Consider the following 14,062-nt stretch of genomic DNA (forward strand, 5'->3'; position numbering starts at 1 on the left):
AGTCAGGAAAGACTAAAACAAGTCAAAATTGTGAGTTGTCTGTGAAATATTCCACTTACAATATTGTCTTTTATTCTTCCTTAACGAGCAATATAAACAACTGCACTCTAAATACCACTAAACACAAGAAGCATCAGAATGAGACAATAGGTTAAAAAAATGAAGACCCTTTTTTTTTTTTTGACAATCCTTTTAATTTTTTCAAAATAGAGCTACTGTGTATGATCAAGGCTACTCAGTTTAATACTTACATTCAGTGGAATAAGTGGAAATATAAAAAAAAAAAAAGAGCGGACAGTAATTCTTGTTGCTGTACTTTTATTTGATACTCTGTTTCACAGGAAAATACAACAAGGAGGAAACCAGACAAAACATCAACTTTGGTTCTTGAGTGTGCACAAGTGTGTGTCTGTGACTCAACTCTGGCCATATTTACTGCTGAATTTGGTATAAATAAAACAAAATGTATTGTTGATGTATACTGTACACCAGTAACCTCAGGGTTACAGGAATAATTAGTGTTAATAATACTAGAATGGCTTTTACATACAGTCACATTTCTTTTGATAAACTGCATTGTTACACTGTAGCAATAGATTTTTTAAACAAAACAAGAACTTTAAAAAACAATGTATAAAATGTAATAGACTGTTATGAGAGCAAATATTTAACACTTAACAAAAATACTATTTAAAGACCAGAGCTCAGAGACAGTCTACACAACCCACCTTTCTGATCACATTACATATATAATTTAATTCTATACAGGAACCATACAATGAAAAACAAGTTGCACTGTGGCTAATTTCAGCTTCTTCATGGACAGCAACTAGATTTGGGGCGAGGCACAAGTAGATGCAAGATAAATTTGATGGTAGGCACTGCACAGTTAAATATTTGTGGGCAAGCACCAGACCCCAATGGTTATTTATACAAAATTATATTGTGCAACTTTTTAAGAAACATAGAAATTGAAGCATGGAATTAGATCACAATACTGTAGATTAAAAGTTTCCAAAAATGATGAAACTGCACATATTCCACAAAAACCCTTATTTCCTGTTCCACCTCTACTTGAAATTGAGAAGAGGAGAGGAGGCATAAATAGCTATGATCGTGATGAGCAGTGATTTTTCTAGCAATAAATGCACCATAGCAAAAATTTGAAATATTACAGCTTGAGTGATGACGCTATAAACTTCGAAGCAGCCTGTGCTTGGGAAAGAGCTTTGACATCTCCCCAGACAGCAATAGCTGGCAGAAGTAGCAATAAATACAGACCTGACTTTGAATATGACACAGTCATCAAGCGTCATCAGAAAAAATACAACAGTGGTAACCACAGAAAAACACTCAGACATTAGGCAGCACACATGTGATTACTTACCAAAATAGATAATGATATCTGCTTGTATATTATGCCAGCATTATCAATTTGTTTTTTACACATTCACATTCAGAACACACAAGTGGTAATTGAGGATTTTATTTATAAAATGTGTTGCAAACTATACATGATGGAGTTATCCTATTTTAATTCCACTTGTAGTTCTAAAGAAATTTAGACAAATTTTTTTATCTTAACAGTGAACAACAATGCTGGTCATATTTGCATAATTTAAACTGTGGATAATTTTTATAAGTCAGACTGAGATTTAACACATACATACAAAATACTAACTTAAGAGATGAGAATAATATATAAACCTGTAAGAGAAATTGTTAAAAATCTATATTATGCTCACATAGTCTTGTGTTGATCCACAGCCTGAAAATCCATGCAGAATGATCAGCAACTCATTGCCCATTGTCAAACATTATTAGTATACCATTTATGATTAAAATTTTAAGTTATACCATCTTAATAATATCCCAAACAATGGCACAAAACTGGTGATCATAAGACATATTTTGTGCACACAATAATAAAGGATGTCTGAAACGTCTCCGTAGGAATCGAGGCATTAAATTTGAAAATCAGAGGTACCCATACTTTGTTAGCACTTACAATAAAGTTAAGAAAAAGGGTGTAGCAGAAGTGAGGCAAGTTAAACACTGTGAGTTCGGGGAAGATCTCCATAATCTCAATACATTCAAGAATTGAACATGGATTATACGTCTCAGCCTCCTTATGATTTAAGGTTAGTGCAATCTTCCATTACCCACAAGAGGCAAGAAGGCAAAGTGCCCCGCTGCTACCCCAAAGAGTGTCAGTGGAACTAGGGAGTCTTTGTAAAAGAAAAAATATCCTCATGACACTTTGGCACAAAGATCAAGAACAATTGTTGAATACACACTGATTGCAAAGGCAGGGGAAAACTTGATCACATTCATATCAAAAAGCGTAGCTTTCTGGCAGCCCCCATATCCACGTTACTTCCGACACATTTGCAATAAAATATTTGTCACTAAGCAATAGCCACCTTGACTTTTTTTTCTATCAAATTCGTAGTCTTTTATTTTTAACAATTTTGTGCTTCATTAAAACTAACCTAAATGGAAATATTTGTTATGCTTTAGCATTACCCATAAGGTCACAAGTGCACTAGACAAAGGAGAAGGCAGCTGCTATTTTGGTAAGCAATATTTATAGGAGAGATATCTCCTGGATAACCAATCATACTATTAATTTATTAATATAGTTTGATCAAAATATTCTTTTAATATAAAATTCAACTAAAATTCTTGTAAAAAACTTTACTGTCATCAGTTACCTTCTTCTTTATTTATATATTTACAAATCATTACCAGCCCTTGGATAATTGTACTAAATCTTACAAAAGATAAAAAATATAAAATTTTCTAATTGATGATCACCAATTTGTCAGGAGCTTGTCATGGAATATGGGAAAATCAAACACCTGCCAGTATTAACATGCAATTGACAAAATGTAAATAAAAATGGAAATGGAATACACATAACTGGTATGTAGAATGACTCGGAACATCCGACAGAGTAAAGCCAACTCTCCGCTATTTAAGTACAATGGGATCATTGAAAAATTACAACCCCTATGCATTGCTACACTTTTGTTCTTACTTATTCCGACTCTGACAGGTGAGCACCAGACAAGGAAATCTTTGTGCAGGTAACATGCAGTACATACAGGAGGGCTAAGCAGGAGCAGACATCCTCCTGCCCAGTACAATTGCTCACTCCACACAACCCACATAGGCCCACCTTCATTACAAAAGTTACATCCCTTAAAACATTCAGGCCCCATATCTAACACTATAAAACAAATATAGCCCTTCATTTGCTCTTTTTAGCAGGTTCAATGCCAATTGAAGCCAAACACAAATGTGATACAGGGCTAGAGGTCGGCATCTCAACACAGCGAGGCGACAGTGTGATTCACACCGTAAGCACCTAGTCCTTATAACCCTCCAGGGGCTAGTTAAGGATAAGGACAGGAAAAGATGTCATAGGGACACTTCAGAGCTAAGAGAAGCTGGGAGTGTGGAAATAAAGAATCTGACCTATAAAACAGAGAATCTTGTGTGGGTCAGGAAGGAGTCGATGCAGAGGGGGTTCTGAAAAATATTGAAAAAGAGTGGAAAAGCAGAATGCCTGGGAAGGTGAGGAATAAAGGGCTTCAGGGAGACTGTGGACAGTTTAGAGGAAGATACTAATATTAAGATTCTGTTTTTAATGTTAAGGGATATTAGAGATTGTGGAAGTTTATTATGGCCAAGAGTAGTAATTACAAGTTTAAGGTTTTATCAGATACAGTATTTAGATAGTTTAGTAGAGATGAGGTTAGGTTCAGAGAGGTCACTGAGATGATTGAGGGTCACACTGCAGCAAACGCACAATGGAGGGGTCACTCTTGGCCCCTTCAATGAATTCTTCAAGGCTAAGTTTGCCATCCTTATTCTTATCCATTTGACGGAATATTTTGTCTGTACGTTTTTCAGGAGTGCTTTCATCTTCTGGCATTTTCATCACAGAGCCAACCATCTTGTAAATTGCCTGAAATTTAAAACAGACAAATACCTAATGTGCAGTCAAACTTTTGTCAGAATTAACAGAAAATGATGAATTTCAATACAGGTCTTATAGATACACTACACTCGCACATTTAAATCCTAAATTCATGAAGGTTAGGTTCCTAGAGGCCCCTTTGAATTCATGATTTGCTAAAAACTGTACTGCTCCACTAAATTCAGATCATACAATAAACTTTGTTTCAGAGGCCATCTCTCTCTATATTGCTTTACTCTGAGCATATTATGAAGATAACCTTATGGTTAGTTTCCTATTTACCACTTGTGCATCAAATAAAAACTAGAGCAATGCAAAAAAAAAAAAATAAATAAATGAAACTACAGTATTCACAGGAGGCCCTTTAGTAAAAATGTTCAATAACTGAAGCATGTAAATTTGGGTGTTTGACTGTATAAGGAATTTACAAAAAAAATTATATATTAGATATACAGTGGACCCCCGGTTAACAATATTTTTTCACTCCATATGTTCAGGTGCCAGTACTGACCGAATTTATTCCCATAAGGAATATTGTGAAGTAGATTATTCCTTTCAGACCCCCAAACATACACGTACAAACGCACTTACATAAATACACTTACATAATTGGTCGCATTTGGAGGTAATCGTTATGCGGGGGTCCACTGTATAAATAAGTGATAATATACAGACAACAGAAGTATCTTTTCCTAGGTAGTAGGCTGATAGACAGCAACAGCCCAGGGAGGTACTACCGTCCTACCAAGTGAGTGTAAAATGAAAGCCTGTAATTGTTTTACATGATGATAGGATTGCTGGTGTCTTTTTTTCTGTCTCATAAACATGCAAGATTTCAGTACATCTTGCTACTTCTACTTATGCTTAGGTCACACTACACATATATGTACACACCCCTCTGGGTTTTCTATTTCCTTATTAGTTCTTGTTCACTTCCTCTTATCTCCATGGGGAAGTGGAACAGAATTCTTCCCCCGTAAGCCATGCATGTTGAAAGAGGCAACTAAAATGCCAGGAGCAAGGGACAAGTAACTCCTTCTCCTGTATACATTACTAAAGTTAAAAAGAGTAACTTTTGTTTTTCTTTTTGAGCCACCCTTCCTGTGTGGCATACAGCCGGTTTGTTGAAAGAAGATGTATCTTTTGCAGAGTGCATACTGTGGGTAACAGATCATAATCTAACCTACTTTTCTAAATGGGTACAAAAAAAAAAAAAAAAAATTATAGCTTGTATATGAGCAGTGATTTATATAAATGCACAAGGTTTTATTAACATGTGAGCACTAGAAAATTACATAAAGTTCTAGATTGCAGTACATAAACAAATAATAATAATAATTTACATGTAATGTTTATTATTAACATGTGCATATTAAAATAATTGAATTCAATGGCAAAAACATAATTTTTATAAAATAAAACTAGTACGGTTTGGATAACACTCAACTTGAAAAAAAATACCTTTTCTTTTTAATTCCTTTGAATTTCTAAACAAATTTAATGCATAAAAGTAATTAAGAGGTTTTAGTTTAGACTTAAAAAGATCTGTACCATAGAAAACTAATAAAATATTTAAATAATTATTATTACTGCATAAAACTTATAGAAATCACAAAAAAAGGCAATTTAGTGCTGGGTGAAACTAAGGAAAGAGAAGCTTATCAGGAAACACTACCATTAATATAGTTTTTCATAGCAAAATTGTATGCTCTTCTTGCTGCTGCCATCACATTTATGCTCCTCATTTGTTGTACTTTCATTGTAGTCTATTACTAGTCCCTACCATACTTGAGTTCAGGGTAATAAAAAGGATTCTCCAAGAGTTGTGCAGTCTATGTTCTTTCAATTTCCCACATGTGGTCACCATTTTCCAGTATTAACTTGGCACTTGTGGAGTGTTAACAGTATCACTGGTGTGCATTAACCCCTTGATTGTTGCAACCCCAAATCCTGAGGTGTCTGCTGGTGTTGCAAAATTTAAAAAAAAAAAAAAAAATATTTTTTTCTTATGGAATGATAGAGAATCCTTTCCCGATTGTAATGACACCAAAAGAACAAGATTTGATGGAAAACTGGCGGAATTACGTTCTCGTGAAGTTACCAACCTCAGCAATATTTACGATTCTGCGCACTTTGAGCCCTATTTTTGGCTAATTCCATTGTTCTAGTCGACCAAACTCATAGCTATTTCTTTAGAATTCCATTTTTTCTATCGATTGAGTACAAGAAACTGCCCATTTTACTGATTTCAACTACCCAATAACGTGGTCAGAAATTTGCAATTTGGCCAATTTCACGAAAATTTAAAAATATGACAATTTCAAAATAGGGTCCATTATTATTATTATACAGGTCTCCCTCAACATTCACGTTTTCAGCTTTCGCGGGCTTCACACATTCGCAAATTCCCAACCGCCAAATTCCCAGCCACCAAATTCCCAGCCGCTAAATCATATTCAAGTTTCCCGCCACCTGCGAGTCCCTACTACCCTCCCACCGACCCCCGCAACTGGCAGCCAGCCCTCCCACCACTCAGTGTGGTGAGTGTTTTGTTTGTTCATTATTTGCTATTAAACTACAGTATAAATAATGTAAACACATTCATGACTGCATATTGGAATGGCTATTTGGACAGGTATTAGACGGTGACATCATGTGTTTACTCTTGAACACAGCAAAGAATCAAACATTTCTGCTACTGCTAATAATAACAATAGTAATAATAATAATAATGCGATATAATTGAAGAAGGAAATTGTACAAAAATACGAGGGAGTGGTTGACACATCGTCAGTGTGGCTTTGTTTATGCTGGAGTGAACATTAGTCTCCCTGCTCTTCCAAACATTTCACAATAATTCATTGTTTGGTGCTTGTAGATTGAGTGCGACTGGAGTGGTTGAGGCAGTGGTTGAGGCAGTGGTAGAGGCAGTGATAGAGGCAGTGGTAGAGGCAGTGATATTTACTAACATATATGTTATAAATAATAATAGTACATTATGAATAACTATTATTATTATAAATGTTATTAATATTAACATGTACTATTATTACTTATAACATACGTATATGTTAGTAAATACCACTGCCTCACCCACTGCCTCTATCACTGCCTCTACCACTGCCTCAACCGCTGAATTATTGTGAAATGTTTGGAAGAGCAGGGAGATTAATGTTCACTCCAGCATAAACAAAGCCACACTGAAGATATGTCAACCACTCCCTCGTATTTTTGTACAATTTCCTCCTTCAATTATATCGTATTATTATTATTATTATTATTATTATTATTATTACTACTGTTATTATTAGCAGTAGCAGAAATGTTTGATTCTTTGCTGTGTTCAAGAGTAAACACATGATGTCACCGTCCAATACCTGTTCAAATAGCCATTCCAATATGCAGTCATGAATGTGTTTACATTATTTATACTGTAGTTTAATAGCAAATAATGAACAAACAAAACACTCACCACACTGAGTGGTGGGAGGGCTGGCTGCCAGTTGCGGGGGTCGGTGGGAGGGTAGTAGGGACTCGCAGTGGTGGAGGAAGTGGTGGAGGCATTGGCGGAGGAAGTGGTGGAGGCATTAGCGGAGGAAGTGGTGGAGGCATTGGCGGAGGCAGTGGTATTTAATAACATACATGTTATTAAAGCACATGTATATATTTAGTACAATTTACGACGTTTTCATGTATTTTATGATTGTTCATGGTTCAACAAGTTAAGCAGTATTGTATTATATTTCCCTACAATATATTTGCGTACCAAACATTCACGGTTTTTCAACATTCGCGAGGCTCTTGATCCCCTAACCCTCGCGAATGTTGAGGGACACCTGTAATCAAAAAGAAGCGCTAAGCCACAAGGGCTATACAGCGCTGCAGGGTAGGGAAGGAAGCGAGGGTATTGGATGGCAGAAGGGAGGAGGGATGATCAGTAGGTTACAGAAAACAGCGGGGCAGGGGATAGTACGGGGGTAGAGGGTAGCAAGAGATTGAAGTAGAAAGGGCTGAAGGTATCAGAATTTGTGAAGTAAGTCAGTTGTTGTCAAAAAGTCAATGAGAGAGTCTGGATGAAAGGTGGGTCCATCAGCGAAGAGAGAGCAGCAGAGCGAAGACGACGATGGAGGTAAATTCTGCGTGCTCGTTGATAAAGTGGGCAGTCCAACAGAATGTGGCTGACTGATAATGGAACTTGGCAATTCTCACAGAGAGGAGCAGGGCGCCTCTCCATGAGATATCCATGAGTAAGACGAGTATGGCCAATGCGAAGACGGGAGAGAGTAGTCTCCCAACCTCGACACTGGTGATAAGAAGACGGCCAGTAACCTATACTCGGTTTAATAGATTGAAGTTTGTTGCCGAGCATAGTAGACCAATGTTGTTGCCAACGGGTGTGAAGGTGGGAAGATATTGCAGCAAAATAGTCCGTAAATGGAATACCTCTACATGAAGCTGGTAGGTCATGTACTGCTGACTGCGCAGCAGTGTCTGCCTGTTCATTGCCCTGTACGTCAACATGACCAGGGACCCAACAAAAAACAATATCTTTATGCTTGGTAATGATGCAGCGTAGCCAGAGTTGGATACGGAGGACTAAGGGGTGAGGTGTATCAAATTTCTGTATAGCCTGTAAAGCACTAAGGGAGTCTGAGACAACCACAAATGATGACACAGGCATAGATGCAATACGGATAAGTGCTGTAAGGATGGCATACAATTCAGCAGTAAAAATACTAGCTGAAGATAGTAAATGCCCTTGTACGACGCTGTCCGGAAACACTGCTGCGAATCCTACGCCGTCAGAAGACTTAGAGCCATCTGTGTACACAGCAATGGCATGAGAATGAGAGTGAAAGTGGTCAAGAAAAAGAGAGCGGGAAGCGACCGTAGACAGTTGAGCTTTCGAGCAAGGGAGAGAGAAAGAACAGACTCGAACAGCTGGAACTTCCCAGGGGGGTAGGGAAAAGTGAGATGCTACATGTACATAGAAAGGTGGTAATTGAAGAGAAGACAAGAGCGAATGAAGGCGAAGAGAGAAGGGACGGAGTAAACAGGGGCGGCGAACAAATAAAGAATGTCTACTAATATCAGTGACCATTCTATAAATGGAAAGATTGCAGAGATCATGAGAGCGTACATAGTAGCGAAGGCAATGGGCATCACGGCGATCGGATAAGGATGGAACGTTCGCTTCTGCATAGAGGCTCTCGACAGGGGAAGAGCGAAAAGTACCAAGGCATAAACGTAATCCTTGGAGATGAATGGGGTTAAGGCTAGAGAGAGTAGCAGGAGATGCCGCTGAATAGATCTGGTCACCATAATCAAGTTTCGATAAGGTAAGGGTGGAATGTAGGCGAAGGAGGGTTCGACGATCAGCTCCCCATGAAAGATGAACAAGGGTTTTAAGGAGGTTCAGCCGGCTGTGGCAAGTTGTCTTCAGAGAGGTAATGTGAGGTTTCCAGGATAACCTACGATCAAAGAGGAGGCCCAGAAACTTGACTGTATCACGTTCAGGGATATGTGAGCCATAGAGGCACAAAGGATGATCGGAGATGACAGCGCGTCTAGTGAAAGTAATTTGGTGGGTTTTAGTGCTGGAAAATTTAAACCCACGTGTGGTGGCCCAACTGGAAACATGGTCGACTGCATGCTGGAGAGAAACTGTAATAAGGTGACAGTCAGCGCCTGCACAGGCAATAGCGAAGTCATCAACATAGAGTGATGACCAAATATTTGATGGAAGACTAGAGGCCAAATCATTAATAGCAAGGAGAAAAAGTGTTGTGCTCAGAACACATCCCTGGGGGACACCTTCAGCTTGGATAAAGTCCGGGGAGAGCACATTATTAATCCGAACACGGAAATGCCTGCAAGTTAAAAAGTTCTTAAGGAAGGATGGTAGATTGCCTCGAAGGCCTAAGGAGTGGGCTTGGGCTAAAATATTATACCTCCAAGTTGTGTCATATGCCTTCTCAAGGTCAAAAAATATGGCAATAACTGAGTGGTTTTTCGCAAAGGCATTAGGAACATACGTATCCAAGCGTAGTAAGGGGTCTATGGTAGAACGTCCCTTACGAAAGCCATATTGACGAGTGGAGAGACTGTTGTGTGTCTCTAAATACCACACTAAACGTCTATTTACTAGGCGTTCCATCACTTTGCAAACTGCACTGGTAAGAGCAATGGGACAATAGTGGGAGGTTTCATGTCCCGTAGTGCCTGGTTTGCGGAAAGGGAGAACAATGGCGGATTTCCACAGCTGTGAAAGATCTCCTTGTGACCAAATAAGATTGTAAAGGTGTAATAGGACTGGAAGGGCTGACTGATGTAAATGTTGTAGCATACGAATATGAATGTCGTCGGGCCCAGCTGCCGATGATCGGCAAGCTGAGAGTGTTGCCTCCAGTTCTTGAAGTGTAAAAGGCGCATTATACTGTTCTTCTCTGAGAGAAGAAAAGTCCAAGGGTCCTAACTCTCTGGCAGACTTTGAGGAAAGAAATGAGGGGCATAGATGGAGTCCCTGAGAAATACGGACCAGATGATTGCCAATTTCATTGGCAACATCTAGTGGGTTTGCTATATCAACACCGGCAACCCGCAGAACAGGAGCCGGGTCAGGAGAATATTTACCACTCAGTTTTCGTACTTTTTTCCAGACTGCACTCATAGAGGAAGCAGAGGTGATGGTGGAGACAATCTCGCCAGCAAGTGCGTTTAGCGTCACGGATGACACGGCGAGCGATCGCACGCTTCTGCTTAAATTCAAGAAGTCTCTCTGTGGTTCTATTGTACCGGTACCTGCCCCATGCAGCGCGTTTCAAACGTATTGCACGAGCACAAGCAGGAGACCACCAAGGCACGCATTTCTGAGAATGCCTGCCCGAAGTTTGGGGTATAGAATGAGAAGCTGCGGTTAAAACGGAGGACGAGAAGAGGTGTAAAAGCTCATCCATGGAGGACGAAGAAGGAACCTCTCTAAAAACAGTTAGGTGTGAGTAAAGGTTCCAATTTGCCTGATCAAATTGCCAGCGTGGGATGCGAAGAGGTGGTGAATATGAAGGGGAAGTAAGAATGATTGGGAAATGATCGCTGTCATGTAAGTCCGGAAGAACAGACCAAGTGAAGTCTAATGCGACGGAGGAAGAGCAGACTGAGAGATCGATGCAAGAGAGAGTGTGAGTCCGAGGATCAAAATGGGTGCAAGTACCTGTATTTAAAACATGGAGGGGGTGGGTGGCAAGAAAAGCCTCTAACTGAATGCCACGGGAATCACAGTGAGATCCCCCCAGAGGAAATGGTGGGCATTAAAATCACCAAGTAACAGAATCGGTGGTGGTAATGACGAAACAAGAAAGGTAATATCCGGAATAGATAATGCCCGAGAAGGAGAGAGATATAAAGAACAGATCGTATACCACCTATGCAAGTGGATACGGGCTGCTGTGTAATGCAGCGAAGTACGAACAAATAGCTGATGGTACGGAATATCAGTGCGTAGAAGAAGGGCACTTTCATTAACCCTTTCATTAACCCTTTGGACGCACCAGTGTCCAAGAATTTTAAAAAAAAAAATTTGTTATTTTTTCTTATGAAATCGTAGAGAATCTTTTTGTGAAGGTAATAAAACAAAAAGTACGAAATTTGGTGGAAAATTGACGAAATTATGCTCTCGCGAATTTTGATGGGTCAGCGATATTTACGAATCGGCGATTTTGCCGACTTTGACTCCCGTTTTAGGCCAATTACATTATTCCAATCAACCAAATTCTTAGCTATTTCACTAGTATTACTTCTATTCTATCGATTGAGCACAAGAAATCACCAAGTCAACTGTTTCAACTACAAAATAAAGTGATCGGAAATTGTTAATTTGGCCAATTTAACACAAAGTTCAAAATATTCCAATTTCAAAATAGGGTCCAGAATGAACAATGTAGGCATTCCTGGCACTAAACTAACATTTCCTCTGTTCATTAGTTATGTTTTGAGGCTTTACAAATAAATTCCGTTTTGATTTTTTATTCACATAATGAATTTTTATTCACACCAAAAAATAGAAGATTTACTCTTATGCAATACTGTAATAATTGTATAAATATCATCACCATATTTGTGAATGTATATTAGACCCACCAGCTGACGTGTATTAGATGTGTGAGGTCGTTTGTTTACTCTTGAATATCGGCAAAAATTTAACATTTCCGCTACTTTGAGCTCAGTTTCAAGCCATTTTCAATGCTAAAACCAATCAAAATCATCTCTATTTCTGTAATATGTCTTCCATTCTATCAAATGAGACCAAGAAATCGCAAATACAACTATAAAAAACATACGAAAAAACACTGCAAAGTTGCTGTTTTAATCGAAAAAACATGATTTCATTTTTTTTCTCTCATTATACACAGTGTGCTGCAGGATCTGTTTTATGTGGTGCACACATACCACATAGATGTATTCTATCATATCTAGGCCCAAATGTACCACTCACAGTTTATCAGAGTGAGCTGAGCTCATGGCGTAGATCTACGGTTTGGACCCTGAACGTAAAGCCGTAGATCTACGGGACGGACCCTGAAAGGGTTAAAGGTCCCATCAGGAAAAGGATCTGAAGAATACAATAAATTATAGCCTGAGATGGGAGAGATAACAGCAGAGTGTAATTTTGGTTCCTGTAAGCAAACACCAACAGGGGAAAACTGGGAGAGTAACATCTGAAGCTCACCCCGATTACCCCTGAGGCTGCGTATATTCCACTGTAAATAGGCCATGATTGGCAATGATAAAGATACCTGAAATCCGCAGGTAAGGGTTCCTATGGACTAGAGGGGTTAGAAAAGTCCACATGCAGAGGCAGTGGAAAACGTTCAAGCAGCGAAGGAACGGTGCGCTGTGAAGAAAGGAGTTGCGCAGATGGAGTAGAGGAGAGAGAAGGAGCGGAGGGTGGATCAGTGTCCATTGATGGTTTGGTCTCTGCAATATATTCAGAGATTGCTTCAAGTGTTTCAGAATTCAGAGACGTCGTATGGGAGACAATATTGGAAATGGTAGGGGGAGGATGAGTAAAGATTGGAACTGTAATGGACTGTACCAAGGTAGGGGGGGACGGAAGGGTGGAGGGAACTGGAGAAGCGTGGAAGGGGACAGAAGAGGTAGAAACCCGGGAGGTGGCCGAAGAGGAAGAAACTTGGGAGGGAACAGGGGAGGAAGGTACAGTACGAGGAGGAGGGTGAACCTCTACACTTGTAACAGAGCCAGTGAGAGGGGGAGAACCAGGTACAGAGACAGGGAAGGGAAAATGAGGAGGTGGAAGATGGGTAGGAGGTGTTAACGGACCTTTTTTTTGACTTTTGAGAAGTAGAGGGATGATTGGGAGGAGGTGTCATACGAGATCTCGTCGCTACTGAGGCTTGTGAGAGAGAACACGAAGAAGCAAGATCAGACTCAGACGTTGAAGTAGGGACGTCTGAGCCGAGGACAGCAAAAGAATTAGCTACAGGAGTGACTATGGGAGAGGTAACCACAGAGGTGGGTGCAGAAGATGGGATACCAGAAGTGGGGGGGCGTTTTGAAACACGGGAATAAGAAACACGAGGTAGTCTCCCTTGGAGGCGGAGATTAGAGTGTTCGCATCGCTATTGGGCCGTGCGGACATGCTGTGCAGTAGCTCCTGATTGAGTTGGCTTTTGCGCAGTGTTGACGTGTACTTGGCTCTGTGAAGACCTGTTTGCGCGCTCTCTAGAATTGAAGCAAGATGCCCTCCATCGAGCAACTTTACCAACAGCTTAAGGAAGAATTGAGGTTGGCGAATATGGAAATTCGGCGACTGACCGAGGAAAACAAAAAGATTCGGAGTAGTCCTCCTGTTTTGAGTCCTCAGGTCAAGAAGGGAAACTGGTCAGTGGCTGGACAGCAGGGAAAGAAGTTGACGATCAAGAAGACGAATGGAAAGGTAGAAACGATGAAGAAGAAAGAGACTGCCGTGGAAACTGTTGTGGAAACATCCAATACATTCTCAGTGCTACCCGACGAATGTGAGTCGACTACTGGGAACGTCACGACAAAAGACATTAAGGA

The 14,062-nt window shown here is 39.8% G+C and overlaps 1 protein-coding gene across 2 annotated transcripts in view; it reads right to left on the reverse strand.

The window, feature by feature from the left end:
- Positions 1-297: 297 nt before the first annotated feature.
- Positions 298-14,062, reverse strand: part of Nca (neurocalcin homolog) — a 120,735-nt gene continuing 106,970 nt past the window's right edge. For both annotated transcript variants that reach the window (XM_070100597.1, XM_070100596.1), the window contains exon 5: positions 298-3,973. In XM_070100597.1, the coding sequence (XP_069956698.1) occupies positions 3,776-3,973 (198 nt within the window). In that variant the 3' untranslated portion in view covers positions 298-3,775. The remainder of the gene's footprint in view (positions 3,974-14,062) is intronic.

This window comes from Cherax quadricarinatus, chromosome 73 (assembly GCF_038502225.1).
Source record: "Cherax quadricarinatus isolate ZL_2023a chromosome 73, ASM3850222v1, whole genome shotgun sequence".
Taxonomy (NCBI): domain Eukaryota; kingdom Metazoa; phylum Arthropoda; class Malacostraca; order Decapoda; family Parastacidae; genus Cherax; species Cherax quadricarinatus.